Genomic DNA, 25,856 nt, shown 5'->3' on the forward strand with positions numbered 1-25,856 from the left:
GGTTAGCAGAATTAAGAATGTGATTAGATAAAGCAGTGGCTCTAGATCTGTCATATGTGATGTCTCTCCCATGCTCCTCTACATGCAGTTCAATGGATTTCTCTCTCTCTCTGACCAAAACACAGAACATTGCAGTCAAACTAAATATGAATCTTTACTCACACAATGATCTGGAACAAATCAGAAAACATTTTTAGGTGCTATGATGAACTTGAGAGAAGAATTATTGAATCAACATAAATTGTTCTCAATCTGGTTCACCTTAATACTAATCTAAGCTATAATATCTCTGATTGTTACTCCTGAGTCATCCAACTTTGGTGTATGCAAGATCATACTCATGTGAACATGCTCAACAATACTTTAGGATCCAGAATAATGGATCTATTAAATATTAGCAGTTTATTTGTAACTTAATTTATAACTGTTGACCTCTTGTAATGTATATTTTGTCTTCATATTATGCACTTGATAAAGTCTTCTAAGAAGATGAAACTAGTTGTGTAATCAAATAATAGTTTTTCTATTTTGTTATCCCTCAGCTTTTAGCCATTTAAGTTTCTTCAATTATGTCATATAGCCAAGTAAACCCATTACATCATATGTATGTATGTAGATATACAAATGAACATACTTCTGCAACCATTTCTGCTGCATTTCCTCTTGGACTTCTAATTATAGGAACACTTCCTATTAAAAAGAGAAATATCAGTAACTGTACAAATGTCTTTATGAAAAATATAAATTATTTTGTAGTAAAAACGATTGAGAGTTATTTTTTTGAGTGGAAGAGTAATACTAATAAAATTTAATCTACAGAAGGTAGGATGATGGAAAAATATTTGATCACAGTACAAGAAACTATGCAAAATCAATCATACATTAAGAATAATTTAATTTTCACTAAAACAGTGAGTTATGCAAAAACACGAAACCGTTTACATTTTTTAATATTTGGCTTAACGTGGCAATTGCAATTGATCACTACTAGTTTGATGTGAATCCCACTCAAAAAAGGATGCAAGCTTTGCACTAAAGCAACAAACTTGGCACTTTTTTTAAAGCCAACTCAGGTTTCCATTAAGGGTAAGGGTGATATCACAACTGGATAATGAAAATCTATCACCTAAAAACTTTCAGAAATATTCATGTTATGACAGGATTTGAATTCTCATTCAATGGTTGAGTTGATGGGGGTTCTTAAGGGTCAAAGCTGTATAACTGAGAGGAGACCTCCACATAGCCTTTAAAGGAATGCGGAGAACCGACCAGGGTTTGTGACCTAATGTCCAATCCTCACCTTCTCTAGGTGCACCCTGTTGGGTATCTACTGATACTGAATAACGAACCAGATGGACTGGCAATTTGGGATTTAGCCGACCACATTGTATTCTTATTGGCTTAAACCAATATACAAAATGATGGTATAACATGACAAAATTTCATGCCGCTGGGGCGTCGCCCGGTTAAATAAGGCCCCCGTTGTTTTCGCCAAGGAACCAGGGCAAACAGCGAAAAGTCAGCTACTGGAACAAATCTGAAAGCACACCCCAACTCCATATCACCACAGTTAAAGATTGGTACTATCAACATAAGAAACATGAGTGGCAAAGAAATGGAGCTAGCTGAGGAATTAGATAAGTACCAGATCGACATAATAGGGGTGACAAACAAAAAAGGCAAAAACTGGTGAGATCTTTCAGAGCAATAAATACAAAATGTTATATTCAGGCAATGACAATCGAGCAAAAGAAGGAGTAGCCATAGTATTCAACACAAAATACGAGGCTAATCTTCTTGAATGGCAGTCAGTCTCAAGTAGAGTAATGTGGGCAAATATCACATTGGGGAACTGGACAATGAGACTTATTTGTGCCTATGGTCCCACAGAAGGCTCCACTCAGGTAGAAGTGGAGGAATTTTTTGACTCTCTAAAGAAAGCTACTAACACAATGAAAAAGCAAAAGTTGGGGATCTAAATAGCAGAGTAGGAAATCATTGTCAGACATAGGAAAATATTTTGGGAAAATCTCGAGAAAAGAGCAAAGATAATAATAATGGTAAATACCTGTTGGTGTTCTGCTCAGGACATGGACTGGTTACACTGTCCAACACAATTTTTGCTGACTTTTATATGAGACTTATTTTTTACTAATTTGGGTGCGCTGATTTCAAATATCAAACTCATTTTTCTCTATCACGTCAGGTTTTTCCTCTATGGCATTTTCTTTTTGCTAATTTGTAAGTTTTTGATAGTTTTAAGGAGGCAGTACTCTTTAGAGGATCAAAAAAATCGATTTTTTAATATTATTTTCTCAAAGTATGTACTTTTAAAAATCTGTTCCTAACTTTTTATCAAGAAATTCGAAAAATTCCCGAAGATATAGCCTATTATTCAAAGCGGTGCACAGATCAGAATCGGAGCGTTCACCGCTCTCGCTTGTTAGTAAACGAATAAATGCATAAGAATCTGCAACAGCACATATTGGTGCTTTGAATGCGAGAGAGGCCGATAATTAGATACATAACTACTTAACAATATTCATTAAAAATTACAAGAATATTTATAAAAAAAATAACAATTTTACTTACACATGAGTTTCAGGGAATAAATTTTCGTTTGTAGCAATTTCTGCTGTGTGTCTGTTTTGGCAATCCCTTTGAATACTCCAACAGTAGTCGGCCATCATGTGAGAATTCCATCTTTCTTGGTACCGATCTTCCATAGTTTTTAAGTCTTGATGAAATCTTTCGCCTTGTTCATCGCTTACAGCATCTAAATTCTCGGGAAATCTATCAAAATGACTGTATAAGAAATGAAGCTTTATGCTCATGTTGCAACATAGGCACTGGAAATTTTCAAGCATTGTTTCCACTAGATCCTTGTAATTGCACGCTTTTTTGTTTCCAAGAAAATTATTCGCAACCATCGTAAATGAAGTCCAGGCCTCTTTCTCAATTTCGTTCATAGAGTTGATGAAATTTGGGTCTCCCATTAAAGTTCTAATTTGCGGTCCATCAAATACACTGGCTTTAATTTTTTCATAACTAAGTCGTGGAAATTTTTCACATATGTATTGGAAACAGTGACATTGTAAATCTAAAGCTTTAACATACTGCTTCATAAGACCTAGTTTGATGTGGAGAGGTGGAAAAATGATTTTTTCTCTGTCGATAAAAGGTTGATTTATAACATTATGTTCTCCAATATTTAAGGATATTCTAAGAGGCCAATGTTTCTGACTCCAGTTCTAGCTCGACTATCCCAGAAGCATAGAAAACACTGAAACTTTGCATATCCTCTTTGAAAGCCAAGTAAAAAGTTCACCATTTTAAGATCCACACAGATGATCCAGTTATGGTCTGTATATTTTAATAACTACAGAACCTTTTTAATGTCCTCATATGTTTCCTTTAAGTGGACTGAATAGCCAACAGGAATTGAGCACATTTATTCCCATTGTGTAGTAAGACACACTTGAGACTTCTGCTTGAACTGTTGATAAATAAACGCCATTCATTTGATGATATTGTACAACACTCATTTCAGTTAGTAAACCTGACACATTGTTACAGTAAACAACCCACACTCATGTTTAAAATATTGTACAAGATTACTTTCCCTGCTACAATAAAAAGTTATCTTCATATCTTGCTGCAGTAAGTTTTTTTTATTTAATCTTGAAGCTAACAATTCCAATGATTCCTTTGATAGGCCCAAATCTCTTACTAAGTCATTCAATTCTGCCTGAGTAAAACGTTGCGGTCCAGAATAGAAATTAAATTTTCATTGTCAAAATCAACATCCGGGTCTTGCTCCTCAAGAACATCTGGCATATCCCGATCATGCTCGTTCTCAAGTAAAGGAAGTCCTTTATAAATTGGCATGGCTATTTCATTGGAATGAGCAACTGGCCGAATTGCTGAGTCAAGATTTGGATATACAATTTTTTTCTTATTCTTCTTATTATAACCAAAAGTCTGAACTAAACAAAAATAGCAATCATCTACGTGATTTTTTGGTTCATGCCAAATCATTGGAATGCCAAAAGCAATTTTTGGCGTTTTCCCTTGCTCCACTGTCGTAAATTTTCTACACGACTTACACACTTTATTTCGAGCCCATGACTTGTCCTGATCTGCAATTTTTACGTTAAAGTATGCAAAGTACACTTTCTTAACGAAATCAGTGATATTTGTCGTTTGACTGGGAACAGTAAAGCTGCCACAAATGTAGCAGAAGAAATCTACACTACTGACACAATTTTGAGTAGTAGACATGATGTATTTTCTTCACTGCCGACTAACATGCAATTAACAAGACAAAAAAAACCAGACTTTATTGAAACATTATAAGCGCTCATCATACTTTCACGATCGATTAACGACTGACTGATTTCGATTGTTCTTTGTCCGCTATGATGCATATGGCATTCATTTGTTTTAGGCAGTTGTCATTGCCTACTTTTCATCACCTAAATGTATTAGGTCGGTTATCGGCCTCTCTCGCATTCAAAGTGCCAGTACGTGCTGTTGCAGGTTCTTACGCATTTATTCATTTACTAACAAGCGAGAGCGGTGAGCGCTCCAATTCTGATCTGCGCACTGCTTTGAATAATAGGCTATATCTTCAGGAATTTTTCGAATTTCTTGATAAAAAGTTAGGAACAGATTTTTAAAAGTACATACTTTGAGAAAATAATATTAAAAAATCGATTTTTTTGATCCTCTAAATAGAACTGCCTCCTTAAAACTATCAAAAACTTACAAATTAGCAAAAAGAAAATGCCATAGAGGAAAAACCTGACGTGATAGAGAAAAATGGGTTTGATATTTGAAATCAGCACACCGAAATTAGTAAAAAACAAGTGTCAGATCATAATCAGAAGAAAAAAATGTTTTTTTTGGTTGGCCAGTGTTATTACTAACACCATGTTCCAACATAAAAATGTGCACAAATTCACATGGAGAGAAGAGGCAAGGAATAAGAAAAGTCTCATTGACTATGTTATTGTTGATAGTGATATTTTCTCCCTGGTGCAGGACACCACAGTGTACAGAGGATTTGAAATTGGAAGTGACCACTATTTAGTCTTGAGCAGGATGAAATTGAATTTCATATTGAAAAGAATACCATGTAAGAAAATTTTAAAGGGAATAAAAGTTGAGCAGCTCTCAGATGTCAACTGTAGACTAAAATATACAATGATTATTGAAGAAAAAATAAAAGTTTGAGAACAGGAACCAAATCTTGGAGATTCGGTGGCAAGCCTTAAAGAAAACCCTGATTGATTCAGCCAGAGAGGCATGTGGTGAGGTTGTTTGCAAGGATAGAAAAATCAGAACTCCATGGTGGACACAGGAAGTTAAAGAGGCAGTGAAGGAAAAGAAGAAAGCATATCAAAAGTTCCTGGCAAATAAGTCAGCTTTTACTCTTACAGAATACAGAGACAAATGTAAGAAAGCTAAACACTGTGTAAAACTAGCAAAACAAAAGTCATGGGAAGACTTTGGCAAGAACATAGAAAATAAATATCAAGATGGTGGTAAGATATTCTGGAGTTATTGAAGAAGCTTAGAAATGGAGGAAAGAATGCTGTAAAAGGAATTAGAGATGATAAAAGTGACATGAAAACGGGAAAAAAGATATCCTTGAAGTATGGAGTAATTACTTCGAAAAATTGCTAAATGAAACAAGCAGTGATAGCACAGTGGTAAAAAACACTTAACAGGCATACAGTCAGGAATACATATCCATACTTGAAGAAGAAAAAGCCATCAAAGGCTTGAAATGTGGAAAGGCAGCAGGAGTAGATGATATTCAAGTAGATGGTATAAAAGTCTTACAGTGGCTGCACTGCATAGTTCAGAAGGCCTGGACAGAGGGACGAATTCCTGATGATTGAAGTAGCGCTCTAATAGTACCCATATATAAAAAGGGAAATAAAACTGAATGTGAGAATTACAGAGGTATTTCCCTACTGAGTGTTCCTGGCAAGATCTATGCTAGTATACTTGAGAACCAGTTGAGAAGAATTGTGGAAGAAAAGCTTGGTGAATAATAAGCTGGATTCAGGCCATATTGAGGCTGTCAGGATCAGATCTTCACTTTACGACAAATAGTCGAGAAAGCATGGGAATATAACAAAGATCTGTATTTAAGTTTTGTCGATCTGGAAAAGGCATATGACAAGGTGCCAAGAGAGAAGCTATTCAATACGCTAAAGTTATATGGTTTCAATGGGGCATTATATCAAGCAATACTTAGTCTGTATTTGAGTTGTAAGTCAGCAGTTAGAATTGAAGGAAGTACAGGAAGATGGTTTAATGTTAAATCTGGTGTGAGACAAGGATGTACAATATCCCCTCTGTTATTCATTATCTATATGGATCACATTATGAAGGAAAGTGGTATTAAACATAATATCACAATTGGAGATCTTAATGTCAGCTCTTTACTTTATGCAGATGATGTCATACTTCTAAATAAATCTGATACAAGTTTGCAAGATTCTCTGACTAAATTGAATAACTGTTGTAATAGATATGGTATGAAGGTCAGCAATAAAAAGACAAAGACAATGAAAATAGGTAGAATCATTGAAAATGTCAACTGTGTTTTGAACGGAGAACCTGTGGAACAAGTAAAACATTTCAGCTACTTAGGCACGATTTTTAGTGCAGATGGTAAATTAAATATGGAAATAGATAACAGAATCAACAAGGCTGATGTGGTAGGAAGTCAATTGAATAAATTCATATGGAATAAGAGAGAAATTAGTCGGAACACTAAATTAGCTGTATACAAGACAGTGTTCAAACCAGTTTTAACTTATGGATCTGAGAGCTGGGTCAGAAGTAAAACACTTGACCAAAGACTAGAGACCGCAGATATGAGATCCCTGAGAAAGAGGGGCGTGAACAGATGGCATCAATGGCAATATCATATTAAAAACGAGGATATTAGGAAAGAACTTGACATTGTCAGCATCCAGGAATGCGTTAGCAGAGCTAATCTTAGGTGGTATGGTCACTTAAACAGAATGGGCAAGGAAAGATTAGCGAAACAAGTGTTGTCTGCCAGATTGGCAGAAAATAAGCCAGAGGAAGACCAAGATACAGGTGGATTGATACGGTACAAAGTGCTTTAGACGAATGTTGGCGTCTTGACAAGTAACAGACTGAATTGGAGGAAAATTGTAGATAGGAAGTTAGTAATGATGTAAATTTTTCATATAGTACTATCATATCCTGTACACCCCTTGAGGGTACATATCAGGAATTTGATGATGATGATGGCTGAGTTGATAGCATGTCTATTCAGCCAAGCTGGAGAACCAGGTAGATTTACTTTAGAAATGCTTAAAAAACAGTAACTGAATGTATAAGTGTATTCCTCTTTTTTTATAAACATGATTCAAATTAAGGGGATATTAAATCCCACATTGTTTTAAAACCGAATAAGAAACTCAAAGATTGGAATCGGAGAGTTCAAGCCGAATATAGTAAACTTTAAAAGTATCGGCCGTTACTAGCGTGAGCTAATGCAAGTAGTACTAGTACATAGTACAATCTCAGGCAACTCGTTGCAAAGGTGGGGAAAGTTCTGATCACTAATCTTGGTATTTTTCATAATGTAAAAACACACTTCCTAGGAAATGTATGCTGTTATTACAATATGGTGGGAGGTCACTACCCAGACCGGTTTCAGCCTTTTTTGAGGCTTCATCAGTGAGTAGCTAGACCAAATAGATACCAAAGGGTATGGCAAAAAGAACTTATATACTCTGCTATACGGGTTGTCAAACAGGTGCAACCATTAAGTTACTTAAATATAAAGAGCCAATAGGCTTCATTTTGGCGATATAAACATTATTCAAATTAAGGGGTTGCACCTGTTTAACTCGTATAGCAGAATATACAAGTGCTTTTCGCCATACCCTTTGGTATCTATTTGGTCTAGCTACTCACTGATGAAGCCTCAGTGAGTAGTCACTACCCAGACCAGTTCCAGCCTCAAAAAAGGCTGAAACCGGTCTGGGTAGTGACCTTCCACCATAATGTAATAACAGCATATATTTCCTAGGAAATGTGTTTTTACATTATGGAAAATACCAAGATTAGCGAGCAGAGCTTTCCCCACCTTTGCAACGAGTTGCCTAAGATTGTACTACGTACTAGGACTACTTGCATTATCTCACGCTAGTAACCGCCGATACTTTTATAGTTTACTATATTCGGCTTGAAACTCTCTGATTCCAATCTTTGAGTTTCTTATTCGGTTTTAAAACAATATGGAATTTAATATCCCCTTAATTTGAATAATGTTTATATCGCCAAAATGAAGCCTACTGGCTCTTTATATTTAAGTAACTTAATGGTTGCACCCGTTTGACAACTCGTATAGCAGAGTATATAAGTTCTTTTTGCCATACCCTTTGGTATCTATTTGGTCTAGCTACTCACTGATGAAGCCTCAAAAAAGGCTGAAACCGGTCTGGGTAGTGACCTCCCACCATAATGTAATACCAGCATACATTTCCTAGGAAATGTGTTTTTACATTATGGAAAATACCAAGATTAGTGATCAGAACTTTCCCCACCTTTGCAACGAGTTGCCTGAGATTGTACTACGACTACTTGCATTAGCTCACGGTAGTAACCGCCGATACTTTTATAGTTTACTATATTTGGCTTGAAACTCTCTGATTCCAATCTTTGAGTTTCTTATTCGGTTTTAAAACAATGTGGGATTTAATATCCCCTTAATTTGAATAATGATTCATGTTAATATTTATTTTATTATTGAAAGACTGTGTTTATATATGTAGTTTAAAAAAAGTTAAGATCAACTTTGTGCACTTAAGCTACTGCCATTTATTAGAAAAGCATGCAATTGATGTGGATCACAACCACACTCCTACCAACTGTAACTTTTCCTCAAAAAACAGGCTGAAAGCTAAAAAAACATTGATCCTTCCAAACCAATGTTAAAGCGAAAACTGTGGCATATTATTTTTTTGCAGCTATAGACAGCTTGCATTTCTTATTTCCTAGACAACTTGCTTTTCCTCCCTGTACTTTCACCTTTGATTTTTCTTTTAGTTATTGGTTGTATTACCCCCCCCCCCCCACCCCCATGACACGACCAAGATAAGGCAGCTTGTGTTTTTTAACTGTATTTATTCTCCCCATCCCCTGTTTTTTTTTTCCAGTGACCAATATAGAAATATGATGGTTGCAGAGTAATCAGAATTACTATCATGATTTTTGTTTGTCTGGGTTAATCTCAAGGCTCTTTTTTTTCTTCTTTTTTTTAAAATTTTCCTTTATTATGCAGTCACTAGCAAATGTTCTGCAGTCAGTTCAGCTAGTAGCACTGCATCTTCAGCATAAGTTACTGTTAAGGAAAGCCTCATTTATTTGATACCTTTCTTTTATCTTGTCTAGAAAATATATCTTCTGAGTAAACAATAAACAGGTGATGGCATAAAGATATTTAAATCTCTTTAAATGATTTTGTTTAAGGAAGATTTTACTGATAGTTAATTAAAATCAGAATAAAAGATATAAAAATAATGTTATGTTGATAAAATTGTGTTAAAACTATATTCGACTGTAAGAAGACTATAGCAGCAGTACTTGTAATTTAGCTATTAGTAGTTGACTAAAGAGGCTGAACTGCACCTCATGGTTAGTCACTGGCAGAATTAGATTCAAATTTAGCACCAAGAACAAGAATTGGCAAGTTATACATACCTTATCTTTCTAGACTGTCAGAATTAAAATGCCTGTACACTTTTTTAAGCTGAATACATGAAATAGTCATCTAGGGGAAAAGAAACTTAATTGCACTGCCAATAAACATATCCAGTGTGACATTACTGAAAACTTATTTTTGCTGTTTGTGATACCTGGCTGTTATGATGATATTTATACAATTACAAATCAGAGAATACAGCATATACTCTATTGTGATATGAAGCAAACAGTTGACACACAAGAGAGAGAGAGAGAGATAAAAAAATGGAATGGACAGAAGAAAAAAAGGGAGAGTTGTAAACGACTGCCTTAAGAAATAAAGAAAATAAAGAACAAATAGCAATTTTCAGCAGATTCCCTGAATTGTTTAAGTTTCTGTTGAGAAGTTAATGTATATTCACTATTGTGATGTGTTTTTTAATTGAAGATTGGATGAAAAGATATTCTCTGTGTTTATGGAACTGCCAGTTATCAAGTAGAAATATAGGAACATTCCAAACCAGCTGTATTCTGTTCAGTGCTGGATAACTGACAGTTATGAAGTTAATATTTTTGGTACTTGTAAGGAAATTTGCAAGGAAATTTGTTGCCGCTGTTTCCCCTATAACTTCCATCAACTCGAAACACTTGAAATGTGGAAGACATGTTTTGACTTTCCAGACTTGAAAAAGACATGCATGAAAAAACTTGGCAAAGATTTGCTAAGTTTTCATGTATGTCCATTTAAATCTCTAACTAAAATATGTTAACTTCTGCCTTTGCAGATAATTTGTATTCAATGTGAAAAAGGATTGATCCAATGTTTTAAGGTTATGAATGTGTGTGCGAGTAATAGGGCCACTATAATTTTAATATAATTTTATTTTCTGTGATGTTTATATATATATATATACATACTTGGTTAATAAAATACATAAAAAAGAAAACTTATTTTTTTTTTGTATGTAGCACAGTGAAATGCCAAATATATAGCCCTGGGATTCCCAGGGCCTATAGCACAAGTTGTCATGATTTCAATATGTTAAACATTAGTATGTATTCTATTCTCTTCATATTTCAATCTCCCATGAGTTCTCCAGCTGCCTCTTATATTTGCATTCCGATATTGTCCTCTTTATGCCAAAATCACAAATGTTCAGAAATGATAAATTTGACTTAAGTGCAGATTTGAGTTTAATTTTGAACAATCTATGCTGTGCCAGAATGATGAATGTACAGCAATACATTCATCATTCTGGCACAGCATAGAATGATGAATGTATAGCAATATTGCCATGGGAAAGAATATAAAGCTAAATTTCATGAAGCGTGTTTCCTACTTTGTAATGTCTAAATGATGAAAGTAGCAATATGCACATTCATTGCTTTGGTATAAGGGGGATGATATCTTTTGGTACAAAATTCTTACAATTCTAATATTTTTCATCCAATTCAATAATAGTATATTTATCAGTTTCTTATGACATATTGTCAAAGCTTTTTGGTATCCAATGAAGCATGCAAACTCATTCTGATTATGTCTATAGTTCTCTTATCTATACTTGAATACAATAGAGAAGTTAGCTTTTCTCATGATAGGTTTAAACCTTTCCCGCCAACAGCTTCTTTGCATTTTCTTCATATTCACAAAAATTATGATTTTTAAGATTTTAAGAACATGAGCTAACTCTTGAATTAGGCCAATTATTCTGAATTCTTTACAATTTTAGCATTTGGTTGCTTTCTCTGATAATGGTATAAATGTTGATTTTAGCCACTCCTCAGGAATAATATCTGCATCATAAATATGATTAAATGATATATGCACGTAAACACAAGTATTGACTATCCTCTTCGTCCAATAGTAGATTGTATTGATTCTCCTACTTACCGTATAGCCAAATATCTAGCTAAATTATTGAAATCTTACATTGGCAACTCTAATTCTTTTTTTAAAAAACTCCTCAGATTTCTTAAAAAAAATTAAAAATGTCTCATTACAACCTACAGATCTTATGGTTAGCTTTAATATAGAATCTTTATATACCAATGTACCTCTCAAGGAAACTTTAAAATTACTTGCTGACATCTTTCCTCAAGACATTATAAAACTATTCGATTTCATAATACATTCTGGATATTTCTTATGTCAAAATAAATTTTATAGCCAAGTAGAAGAAAAGGCCATGGGAAGTTCCTGCTTAAGCCAACTTTTATTTAGAACATTTAGAAAAAGTCCTTTTCTCATCTATTTTCCCTCAACCATCTTTTTGGGTAAGATATATAGATGGCATCTTTACTATTTGGCCTCACAGCAAAAACTCTTTACTTTCTTTTTTAAACAGTATTAATTCCTTGCATCATTGTATAAAGTTTACTATGGAAATAGAAGAAAAAAACCAGTTATCTTTTTTAGACGTTCTCCTCATCCAGTCACCTTCAAATATTCTTACAACTACAGTATACAGGAAACCAACGTTCACAGGTCATTATATTCTTAAAGAATCAGCCCATCATCCATGTCAAAAAACAGGAATTATAAAATGCCTCATCAGAAGAGCCAAAACTAATTGTTCTACTTTTGATTATCTACAGAAAGAACTTTCTACTATCCAACAACACATGAAACTCAATGGCTTTTCTGAAAAAAGTACTCAACATCTTCTCAGTTCGTATAATCCTCCACAAAACAACAAAGTTTCAATACGTCGAGTGCCTATTCCTTATATCTCCGGTATTTCAGAACTAATCGCAAGAATTTTAAAGAAATATGATTTAACAACTACGTATTCACCTATTAACAAACTGTCTTCTCATTTTCCTTCTCCTAAAGACAAACGCTCAACTTTATCTCTTCCTGGAGTTTATCAAATTCCTTGCAACTGTGATCTCTCTTATTTTGGACAGACTGGACGTTCTCTTGAAAAAAGAATCCAAGAACATCAATCCTCCATTCTTCACAACAAACCTGAAAAGTCTGGATTGGCTCAACACGGGAATGAAACTGACCACAGCATCTTTTGGCCCAGGACTTGCCTCTTACAAAGATCCCGTTATAGGTTCGAACGTTTGTTCAAGGAAAGCGTGGAGGCCTTGCTCCATCGTCCCAACCTGAATCGTAATGACTGTATATCTATATCAAAAATCTGGGAAAGTCTAATCAAGATTACTCTTTTTTTTTTTTTTTTTCCAATCATGTCTCTACTTCAAAATATTCCATTTCATACTTAGTGATATAACATCACATGGCGTGTTCTATTTTTAACGATCTGTTGTTAGTATTCTAGCTTGTATTTTTTTAAAACTGTTCTTGTAATACCACTGAGGATGGTCTGCTATTTCCAGACCGAAATATTTGGTTAATTAAATATCTTTCTCATGTTTACGTGCATATATCATTCAGTCTTATGTCACAAGTATCCTTAAAACAGCAAATAAATATGATTAAGAAATTCTATCAATTTGGTGATTGTTGTATCACCAATTAATTTTTGTCAAAAAAGTAATGAGGATGAATTAAAAAAAAAAAAATATTGAATTATCATACCAGGAAAGAAAGGTTGTTATAGAAAAGTGATCTTGGCAGTGCTGCCAAACCAAAATACTTGGGTTTTAATTTTTTTATATATATATAGACATAGAAATGTTCTTTGTGCACTGTCTAATGTCAAAAACAAAAATGGAACAATGGATCAACAGTTTTGTGTAAAGGTGGAGAAAAATTCAAAACACAAACACTAAACCATAAGAAATCTTTTGAATGGGTAGCTCTATTCCCATGCATAAACATTTCACTGGTTTAAGTGTTTTAAATAGAAAACTCTGCCAACTCTTAAAGTGGATGACAGCAGATGATCTGCAGTCTTGAAATGGTTAACAAAGCATGCAATTTTTATGCAAGTGAATGCCAATTTACAGTGAGAATGTCAGTAAGAGTGAAAAAGAAATTTTTTGTTTTATATATTATTTATATTATTATCAAGAGAGATTGCCAGGGACACATTGAGGGAGACTACATATGAGGGTAGTCTGAAAAGTTCCCAGCCTAACAATGAAAAAACGAATTTATAATTTCAAAATCATTTTTATTTTTCAACATAATCTCCATTAAGACTAATACATTTATTCCAGTGATGCTCCAGCACCATTATCCTCCCTATAGTGGTTCTCAGTAAGATCTGCAAATTACCCCTCTACAGCTGCAATCACCTCTTGATTCGAAGAAAAACACTGACCAGCGAGGAAGAGTTTTAGTTTTGGGAAGAGATAGAAGTCAGAGGGAGCCAAATCTGGGGAATAGGGTGGATGTTTCAACAAGTCATAGTGCAGATCTCTTAATTTTCCCATTGCCAAAACAGGTATGTGGGCAGGTGCATTGTCCTGATGAACGATGATTTTTTTCCTTCTGTAAACCAAGTCTTTTCTCAAGAATTTTTTCATTTAGTTTGGTTAAAAGATCGAAATAATATTCCCCAGTTATTGTTTTACCCTTTTCAAGATAATTAATAAACAGAATGCCTTTGGCATCCCAAAACACCCATGCCATGACCTTTCCTGCTGATGAAACCAACTTTGTCTTCTTTGGCACTGAACAAACGGCTTCTCTCGACTATTTTGACTGCTGTCTAATGGTGAATCCAAGTTTCAATAAGGAAATACTGTGAGTAGACATATTACTTACTATTATAATAACGCAATTAACTACCATATAAATTATTCTTTATTCGTAGAATTTTCGCCTGAGTATCACAGGAATCATCAGTACAGGTACAAAGACTAATTAAACAATAACTGTTATGTTCACAAAGCGCCACCTAAATAGCTAAGGTTAAATTTCCTAAATTTAAAAAAAAAAATTTTTTTTTTTCAATATATATACAGGGTGTTCGGGATAAATTTGACAGTTTCGTAAGGAAAAAGAAAATCTTCTTTGTATCTATTAAATTTAATGAATTGACAAAAAAACATTACAGGCAGAGTTAATTACAATACTATCAACAAGATTTACTCAAAATAACCACCATTAGCATCGATCACAGCTTCAATTCTGCTTCGGAACCTCGAACAAGCTGATGCTACAGTCTCCCTGGGAAGGGCCGCAAAAACTGTTTTAATTTTATCCATTAACTGGGCTTTTGTATTACTGGAAGTGCGATTGGTGTCTTTTTCAACTGTGCCCCATACAAAATAATCCATGGGGTTAAGGTCTGGGGAGTTTGGAGGCCAAACATTTGGACTGGTGAAGTCGTAGAAATTTTCAGACAACCATTTTTGACTTATCCCAGAGGTGTGGCAAGGGGCCGAATCCTGCTGCCATACATACGGCCTACCATTGGCTACCCTTGTTATCCAGGGCTTGACTACAGTTAGCAACTCCACGAACAAAGCCCGAATTCCAATGCCAGGGTTCTTCAACACCTGTTCCTGCAGATTTGCGAGGAATTCTGCTGTACGAACGCAATCAGATCGTCTGCTAGGGATCTTTCTTCTTGCTACATCCTCGTAGTCACCATTGCAAGTCTCTAGTTCATGCCTGATTGTTTTTACTGTATTCAGGGAGCATTGGGCAGCAGTCGTAATATCCTTATTTTGATGGCGGGCACGAATCATCATGATACAAGTTATTCTCTTCCATGATTCAGGTGGGTTCCAGCTATCCATCCTTTCTGACATCTTGTATATGAATGAAGAAGGGTCCAAACTTTTAAATGAAGAGAAGTGTGTGTTAATACATGTAACTTACGGAAAAATATAATTAATTATAAATATGTCAAATTTATCCCGAACACCCTGTATATATAAATATACATGTGTATACAATTAAAAGTTAGGAAAGATTTGCTGATTTATAGAGTACTATCTTCCACAAAGGGGAAAGACGTAGACCATCGGATCTGTTAGGGAGAGTGAAGTAACATTTCACGTTTCTTTGTAAAGCTGTTCCATTAGGACCGACTTTTGCGAATGACTTTTGTCTTGTTCCACTGAACTCTATGTCTGGTGTTGATGGCATGCTCTGCAAGTCCAGACTGTTCAGGTTCAAGGTACTGGATGTACGACTTGAGCAGCTCTTCCTGTTTGTCTGAAATATGATAACCCACAAGAACAGGGAATCTGGTAGACACCTGGATAGCTGAGATGTGGGAGCTTGTCCTTTGGAGACATGAGGAATGTGGAGATTTTTCTGATGGGTCGAAAGGCCACACAAATATTTAGTTGTTTTAACACTGTAGTTATGAGTTCCCTAATGCTTTGTACATAGGGGATAGATATACGCGTATGTTCTTTTGTATTTGAAGAGGATACTGGAGCACGACTACTTAAAGCTCTTTTTATGAAGGAATTCTTATAACCATTGGATTTGAAAGAGGAATTAATATATTGTAATTCTTTTTGTGATAGTTCTTCTGAAGAACAAAAGGAATGGGCTCTATGAACTAGTGTTTTAATGGTACCTGCCTTTTGACTGAGATGGCGATGTGATTCAGCATAGATGTACTGGCCTGTATGAGTCTCCTTCATATAGACTGTGAATTGTAGGTTACCATCTGGTTGGCAAAGAATTAAGAGCTCTGGAAACGCTAACTGCTTATTTACTTCTACTTCTAGGGTGAACTGGATCCTTAGATGAAGTGTATTTATTTTTGAGAGAAACTGATGTAATTCTTCCTAAGTGCCCTTCCATATGGCAAAAATGTCGTCCACATATCTGAACCCAAGGTTAGGTCTGGATGTAATGTTGTCAAATATACGTTGTTTGAAGTGCTCCATGAAGTAGTTGGCAATAGCAGGAGATATTGGATTACCCATTGCTGTTCCTCTGATTTGTTAGTATAACTAGTTTTTGAAGGAAAAATAACTGGACTTTATTACAAATTCAAATAATTTGACTATGTCTGGAGGAAATTCTTGGTGTAGTAATTCAATGGTGTCTGCCAATGGAACATTCGCAAATAGCGAAACAATATCTAGAGTAATCATAATCTCCGAATTGTCTAGATGCAGATCAGAAATTTTATTTCTGAAATCCACAAAATTTTTTATATACGTAGCAGTTCTTCCAGCTGAAGAAGTGAGTAAATTTCACAGAAATTTTGATATTTTGTAAGTGTCTCAATTACAAAATATCAAAATTATGTAAGTAAACATCTCAGCTATCCAGGTGTCTACCAGATTCCCTGCTTGTGTGGGTTTTTGTATTTTGGACAAACAGGAAGATCTGCTCTGATCTGGTTAGAAGAACATAAGTCATACATCCAGTACCTTGAACCTGAACAGTCTGGACTTGCAGAGCATGCCATCAACACCAGACATAGAGTTCAGTAGAACAAGACAAAAGTAATTTACAAAAGTCGGTTCCTAATGCAATGACTTTACAAAGAAACATGTGAAACTTACTTCACGTCCCTAACCTAAACAGATCCGATGGTCTACGTCTTTCCCCCTTGTGGGAGATAGTACTCTATAAATCAGCAAATCTTTCCTAACTTGTAATTGTATACACACATATATATATTTATATATATATTGAAAAAAAAAAAATTTTTTTTTTAAAAATAAATTTAGGAAATTTAACCTTAGCTACTTAGGTGGCGCTTTGTGAATATAACCAGTTATTGTTTAATTAGCCTTTGTACCTGTACTGATGATGCTTGTGATACTCAGGCAAAAATTCTACGAATAAAGAATAATTGATGTGAGTTAATTCCATTATTATAATAGTAAGTAAGGTGAATCCAAGTCTCATCCACAGTAATAAATCGATGCACAAAAAATGCTCCAAGCACTGTTCAGAGATTTTCATGCAAGGGCATTTTTGATCTGCTGTGAGCAAGCGTGGTACCATCTTGTACAAAGCTTTTTCATTTGCAATTCTTCATGCAAAATATATCCTACACATTCTTTTAAAATGCCTATAGTCTCAGCAATTTCATGCAATTTGACCCACTGGTCATCCAATAACCATAAAGTGCACTTAATCAATGATTTCTGGTGTTGTTAAACTTTTTGGACGTCCTTCATGTGGATCATATTCAAGGCTGGTATGGCCACGTTTAAACTTGGCAGCTAATTTCTTGATTGTTGAAAATGAAGGAAAAGTGCCCATAAACTTTTATGAACTTGAAATTAATTTCTTTTGGTGTTAAACCTTCTTTTACAAAGAATTTTATAACCGGACAATACTCAATTTTATCCATTTCAAGTGATACAGACAACACTTTTGCTTCAGACAGCTGTATAAAAACAAACTACTTGATAGAATGACTTGCAATTTCACATAGATGCTTATGACAGATGTACCAACTTACAAAAAAAAAAAATCTTGCTGATAGTGTTGCCATCTATGGTCGAGAGCTTTTCAGACCACTCTTGTACTACTCACACCAGCTGTCATGGTTCTTGAATTCATTCACACTACTTGCAAGCACATCTAATGGCAATTCATTCCAATCATGTACCACTGTATGAGAGAAAATTGTAGCTTTCATTCCCCTTCTTGATAGCATTCATTCTCAACTTCCAAGGATGTCATCTCATCCTTTCATCGCCATCCATAAAATGAAAAATTTTATGTAATGAAATTCTGTATGACCCTTTCAATGATATCACTCATTTGTCTATTATTTGCCAGTGTCTGCAGACTACAAATTCTTAATCTGTATTCCACAATTGTGATATCATTTTTAACACTCTCATTTGCACTCTCTCCACTGTATGAGAATCATCATGGAGACCAGACGAGTCCAAGTGAGAGGCAAAATGATTTCCTTATCTTTACATGGCAAATCTCATTTCGGCATTGCCATTATCTCTGAGTTGCATTTGTAATCTTTGCTATATGGTGCTTAAACTTCAACTTCCTATCTACTAAAACTCCAAGATCTCTAATTTGATCCGTTAGCTCTAGCATAATCCCACCAATATGACACTGGATATCTAATCAAACCGAAGTGCATGGCTTTACATTTAGTAACAACGAACTGACAGACATTTTTACATGCCAAAATTCTAGCCTATTCCACTCATTCTGCAAGACCATGTGTTAAGGCTTAATAGAATAAAACACCACTAAAAAAGGATTAAAAGTGTTATTCAATTCTTCCACTATTTCTTCTCAGTCACTTTGACATTGTCAAGGATTACAATATGAGACTTGTAACACCCCTAGGTGTGTGTGTGGGGGGGAAGGAACCTGTTTTCTGCCTAGGATGTAAACTGGGTTCTCTTAGTATTAGTGTTTTCCATATTTTGGGAAATTTTATATAACCGTATTATTTAGATTAGGTTGATTTTTGAGAACATCTGTAGATTCCAAAAAAACTCTCTTCTAAATTTACTGCAATGGAGCATGCTAGTCTTTTTCCAGTTGATTCTATGAACTGTATCTAAAGAATGGTGACCACATTCATGACTGGACTGCAGATGTATTTTTGTGTTCTTCTGAGCAGATGTTGGCTGATCATTCTGTCTGTCTTTAGCAGGTCGATTTGCAAGAGCAGGGCACTTTATACACTCCAGGCACAGAGACAGAGAGAGAGAGAGAGAGAGGAGGGGGGGGGGGGGAAATGATCTTCAAGTAGAATGCATGAGGGTAGCAAGCTTTTGGTGGGGCTTGAAAGTCATGCAGAGATTGTATTTCTTTAAGATTCTGGCAATTTTTTCTGATGTGCCTCAGACATACAGAATGATGTCAGCATTACTAAAATCTTTCTAAAGAGAAGATTTGAGGACTGGGGTAAGGAATGGATATTTTTTTTTGATATTGTGGAAACTGTAGCTAGTAGATAAGAAAGTGTGGTGTATGTGATTAAGTTCTGCTTTAAGAGAGGACTCACTGAAACAAAAGTTATAGACTTTATTGGTTAGTGTATTAATGATATCATATTCTTGAGAAAGTTTATGAATGTATCTGCCTGTGTGGATATGCTTCCTGCATACTGAGAACAGGCTACCATTGGGGAAGCATTTACCAAGATGTCTAGAAAGGCTAAACAATTATCTGTTTCTTTTTCCATGGTAAACTGGATTCTAGGGTGAAGACTATTGAGGTGAGAGAGAGAGAGAAAAGAAAGAATCTAATGTGTCTAGGCCATGGGGCCAAATGGAGAACACATCAGCATATCTTAACCAGATAGAAGGTCTGAGAGGGGGCTGAGTGAAGAGTTTGTTTTTCAAAATATTCCATATAAAAGTTTGCAAGTTGGGGGGGGGATGAGATGGGAGAACCCATAGATGTACCCTCTATGTGTTTATAAATTTTGTATTTCCAAGAGAAATATCCAGAATATGAATAGTAAAGGAAAAGAGATCAGTAAAGGAGCATCACTAAGCCTATTTGATGCCATTAACTACAGGTACAGGTTTTGAATCCAGAAGACTGTTGTACTTTCTGAACAGAAGCTTCTGAAATATCAAAGAAAATAGTAGAGTTCAGAATAGCAAAGAGCTCAGACTGCAATGAGCTGATGGCTGTGTTTGTTGTAGTGAGGAAATAGTATGCATAGTGGAGATCTGTTTCGTAGCAGAGTGAAACTCTGGATTCGAAACCTGTCTGTAGTTCAACCTCTTCAAACTGTAGTTAACATGTCATCAAAAAGGCCCAGGACTGTTGCCAACAGTGCCCTTAGTCTTGGCCATAATTATGCTGTTGCTCTGAAGCAAGTATTAGACCTAATGTTCAACGTTGAATGCGGTATTCGTATAGGCTTGACATTGGCAGGATTCTTTCTTGTTCTTCTCCTCCTAAAGGAAATCTACTTGCCAATTCAGCGACCTCGAGAAACTGCACAAAGACAGCAGTACAGTCATCACAAGAGCTGATAAGGGTAGCATTACTGTTATTCTTAATACCAGTGAATACAATAGAAAGATTGGCATCATTCTCAGAGACCACTCCACTTACAGACCATTAGATTGCAATCCCACCAAATCTCCGATCAAAATAATTGAAAAGTCTGCCCAAAAAAATTTCTTTCAGGCCTCCCTCACCCCACAAAAAAAATTATAAAATAAAATTCAAACCCTTCAGTTTTGCCACTCCTGCCATGGATATATGGATTAACAAAGATACACCCCCATCCCCCAAGACATACATTCTTAATACCAGTGAATACAATAGAAAGATTGGCATCATTCTCATCATTCTCACCCTCCACCTACAAACCATTAGATTGCAATCCCACCAAATCTCCGATCAAAATAATTGAAAAGTCTGCCCAAAAAAGTTTCTTTCAGGCCTCCCTCACCCCACAAAAAAAATTATAAAATAAAATTCAAACCCTTCAGTTTTGCCACTCCTGCCATGGATATATGGATTAACAAAGATACACCCCCATCCCCCAAGACATACAGTAAATGCTACAGATTTCCTCAGCTATAAATTAGCAAATCAGCTCGCTTACCCCTCCCCCTTTCCTTACTGGTCATACCACTCACTAGATAAAAAAAAACTAAATTTTAAAACATCTACTGAAAATTTATAAAGTAAATAATTATTATATTTACGGCTATTTTGCCTGCCTTCCATTTAGGAGTGCCCCTGTTTAATTGGTTTTTTTACTCACGGATTCTTATGGCATTGTAGATGTATATTTACCAATAAATATATGTAGCATAAAGGAAGAGAAATTTACACATACCTTTTTCTGGGTGTTGTGGCTTTTCTTCTTTCTGCGATGTCCAAACTACTGTGTGTGTGGGGAGGAGGCAATGTGGGAGAATTAAAAGAAATGGAAAAAACCCATTTTTTTTTTTTTTTTTTGAATAATGTATATATACATATATATTATATTATTAGGGATGGGCAGAGCGTTTTTTTATATTTATATAGGGTGGAAAAGGGTGACTGGGTTGAAAATAGCAACTGATTTTTAGAGGGGGGTTGACGGGGTGCAGTCCGTTTCGACTATGCTTGGTCGTCATCTGAACACATGGAGGAAGACCTCCATGTGATGACAACCAAGCCAGTTGCTATTTTCGACTCATTCACCCTTTCCCACCCTATATAAATATAAAAAATGCTCTTCCCATCCCTAATAATATATATATATACGTTATTCAAAAAAAAAAAAAAAAAAAAAAAAAAAAAAAAAAAAAAAAAAAAACCTTGTTTTTTTCCCATTTCTTTTAATTCTCCCACATTGCCTACCCCCCCCCCCCCTACATACAGTAGTTTGGGCATCGCAGAAAGAAAAAAAGCCACAACACTCAAAAAGGTATGTGTAAATTTCTCTTCCTTTATGCTACATATATTTATTGGTAAATATACATCTACAATGCCCTAAGAATCCGTGAGTAAAAAAGCCAATTAAACAGGGGCACTCCTAAACAGAAGCAGGCAAAATAGCCATAAATATAATAGTTTGTTAAGAGGATAACATGGGAGTTTTCCCAGAAATAATATCCATAAAGTAAATAATACTAATCTTTTAGTTAGCTTTTAGTTAACTTCCAAGAGAAATTTTGGAAGCACAAAATTTATAAACAGACAGAGGGTACCTCCACAGGGAGAGGTTCTCTACTGGTGTATGGAATATTTTGAAAAACAAGCTCGTGACATGGCTCCTCTCAAACCTACTATATGGTTAAGATATGTTGATGGGTTCTTCATTTGGCCTCATGGCCCAGACACATTAGATTCTTTCCTCTTTCTCACCTCAATAGTCTTTACCCTAGAATCCAGTTTACCATGGAAAAAAAGAAACAAATAATAGTTCAGTCTTTCTAGACACTTTGTTAATTATTATTATTATTATTCAGGCCTCCATGGAATCAAGACTCATTGCGGGAGGTCCTTCCTAGGAAACACAGTCTATCAAGACTCCTCGAGGGAGGTCCCTCCTAGGAAACACAAAGTCTATCATACCACTCCTTAAACTCAATGACCGTTCTCGCTCTCACCACTCTATCAGGCAATGCATTCCACTGTTCAACCACCCTCCATGCAAAGAAACCACTCCTCACCCTCTTGCTCACAGTTTCCTTTTGTAACTTCCAGGGATGGCCTCTTGCCATCACTCCTTTCCACTGTTCAACCAAGCGAAAGAACTGCCCAGTGTCAACCCTGTAACCACCTCTCAACAGTTAAAAGTCTCAATCATATCACCTCTCCTTCCATCTACCAAAATCTGCAGTCCACATTCCCTCAGCAGATCATCATAACTAACATTGTACAATCCTGAAACCATCTTTGTTATCCGTCTCTGTACCCTTTCCACAGTTAATTTATCCCCTTCAAATCCTGGGGACCAAATCTGAGAACAATAGTCTAAGTGTGGTCTGATCAGGTTCTTATACAACAGAATGATAACTCTTTTATCTCTGAAGGTTAGCGTCCTATGCTCTTTATTTCAAAGTATAGATTTTCAGTCAACCCATTTCTGAATGCAAGCTCTTACTAACTTTTCCAAAATCTTCACCACAACTCCAGAGATACTGATAAGTCGACAGTTGAATACATCAGTCTTTGCACTGCCCTTGTGCAATAGAATTACCATATGTTCTTTAGATTCTGTGGAATCTTCCCTGTTTTAAGACTCAAATTACATAGTCTGGTCAAAGGAATAGCCAGTTCATCTGAACACTCTTAGTATTCATGCTACCCTATTAGTCCCTATTGGCAAATTCTTATTCAGTTTGTGGAACAGTTCTAATATCTCCTTCACATACACCTGAGATTCTTCATCTAATGAATGCCCATTTTGATAAAAGCTATCAACATGATGTATGCAACACTGCACTCACTGCTACCTCTTCAATGGATGCAATTGTGCAGCTGTCACCCTCACACCATCTGCATTCAGTAATTATTCTTTCATGATGAGAAAAAAGAAAATGGATACTTGAGATTTTGTTCAAACAGTTGATATAGAACCAACTCTACTCCCAGTAATAACAATATTCAGAAAATGGCATTATTACTGATGAGAGTTGGTGTGATTCCAGAATAATCCTCAGACCAAAAAAAGGTTAATTTTCAGAAATCACAGATAAAAGCTGTGCTGCTTGGCTTCTTTGATCCCAATGAGTAATTTCTTTAATTCCAGAAAGGACTGGTGCCAGCGATTCCTACGTAAAAGTTTTGAAATGGTTAGCAAGAATCAAGGGGATGCAGGGCCAAACTTGGACATGAACACATTTTTCACTACTTGACAAATGCATCTTTTAATTCTACCAGTACATCATTTCATATATAACCACAATTAGCTGAAGATCACAGTATGTAACCAATGAAAGACAGCAAAAACTATTCTGAGCACTGTACTGGAAATTAAGATTGTTTTACATAATGATCAACAGTCAACAGCCATATCCTGCATAGGAAAAACAAAGAATAGTCAAAGAGAAAGGTGAATAAGTGAAGACTACAGGGCCTCTATTCTTGGGCTATTGCTATTTAATTTTGAAAATTAATGATACTGTTAGTTTGAAGGGAAGATGGGTATAGAGTTTTTTGCTGATGATGAATGACTGACAGAGTACTACAATTAAGATCATTTGAATAGATTAGCAAGCATGGATAGAGGATATTGGACTGAAGGAATTTTAGTCTGCGTATCAATATTGCATTTTGAGAATGAGAAGGCTCGGGATCAAAGATAGTGGGCAGCGATGAAGTTTAGGGGACACTGGAAAAGTGGTAAATTATGTTGAAAAGGACAGTGATGAGTAAGAATAAGCATGATATTGGTCCTCTTTATATTGTTTCCCCCTTGATCTAAAAACATCTAAAGAACTGTATGAGGTTTGGTTGCTAGTGTTTTAAGGGAGATGTGGAAACAGGAAAAGCCAGATAATTGTAATGACATCAAGGCCTATGGAATGTTGAATATGAGGATGGGATTAAGATAGTGTGATTTGCAAAGTTGCAAATAACAAATAAGGTACATGATGGGAAATGGATTTTAAAAAAATAAATTTATATTCCTAGCAATCAATGAAAAATTTTTCAATATATGGTAGAAAGAGAAAGAATGAAAGACATTCTGGGAAGTGAAGTAAGAGCACAGTTAGCTAAGTGAAGGGTGGATTTTTCTCGTGACGAGTGGATGTTGCATGAAGAAGTGGTGAGTATAGTGATAGTGAATGACATTAAAGCAAAACATGACAGGCATTGTCTGGGACAGACGGGCCTCAAACTATTAAATCCAAGAGATGATTTTTAGGATCATGTTCAGTACAATATATTTCTTTGTGCAATTTAAGCTATCTATTACTGTTTTCCCAGTATATGATGATGATCATAAACATAACTTATTTTGACTGTATACTAGGTAAGATTAGAAGAAGACCATCATAAAAATAATAAAGAAGCAATCTTAATGCGATTTAATACTTACCTAATGTGACAAACACTGAAAATAAGCTGTCTACTACTTTATCAATAACAGATTCCATTTCTGTATCCTTTACATCACCTTTATTGATAGCTTTAAAAAAATATATATATGTAGCAATATTCCAAGGAAAAATTATAAAATGCAAGCTAAAAATCATTTTTACCCCCAACTTTAAAATCAACTTAAAGAAATAAATAAGTAAACAATAGTTAATTGAAAAATTCAGAGGGTTCATAAAAATAACTAAATAAATTACTGAAAAATTAATCCAAAGTAATTTTTTTTTCTTGAGATGAATTATTTTCTAAGTCCACTAGCATCATCATCACGAAGAGGTATGGTTATAGTGAAGGTTAGATGGATATACTATTTGATATTGAAGTTCCTTGCACAGCTGAATCACAGAGGATCAATCCCTTATTATAGCACTAAAAATTCATCACAGTGAATTTGAGGAAAAAAAGCACCTTCCCAATATAAATGAAAATTAATAAAAAAAAAGTGCAGTGCATAGTACTGTTCTAAGTTTTGAAAAACAAAATTTTAGTTTGAAATTTACTAGGAAGAAAGCTTTTTTTTAAAAGAACTTTCATTACCTGTGTAGAATTCAACAGTGGAAAAGATGAACTGATTATGGCATCTCATTTTTTTTTTTTTTTTAGATAAATGGATGGATAATTGGTTGATTGGTTAGATTATACCAAAAGCAACTGAGGCTGCGAGATAAATATATTGTCTGTGGACTTTGCATGCAATGATGGATGAAATACCCAATAT

At 35.2% G+C, this 25,856-nt stretch overlaps 1 protein-coding gene across 1 annotated transcript in view; it reads right to left on the reverse strand.

Annotated features, from left to right (window-relative positions):
• Nucleotides 1-25,856, reverse strand: part of Slh (sec1 family domain containing Slh) — a 349,840-nt gene that overhangs the window by 247,375 nt on the left and 76,609 nt on the right. The window contains exons 7-8 of the mRNA XM_090408533.1: nt 25,080-25,169; nt 635-690 (exon numbers count right to left, since the gene is read on the reverse strand). Of these exons, the coding sequence (XP_090264659.1) occupies nt 635-690; nt 25,080-25,169 (146 nt within the window). The remainder of the gene's footprint in view (nt 1-634; nt 691-25,079; nt 25,170-25,856) is intronic.

This window comes from Typopeltis vanoorti, chromosome 18 (genome assembly GCF_054136105.1).
Source record: "Typopeltis vanoorti isolate ZY-2024b chromosome 18, IOZ_Tvanoo_1.0, whole genome shotgun sequence".
NCBI classification, from domain to species: domain Eukaryota; kingdom Metazoa; phylum Arthropoda; class Arachnida; order Uropygi; family Thelyphonidae; genus Typopeltis; species Typopeltis vanoorti.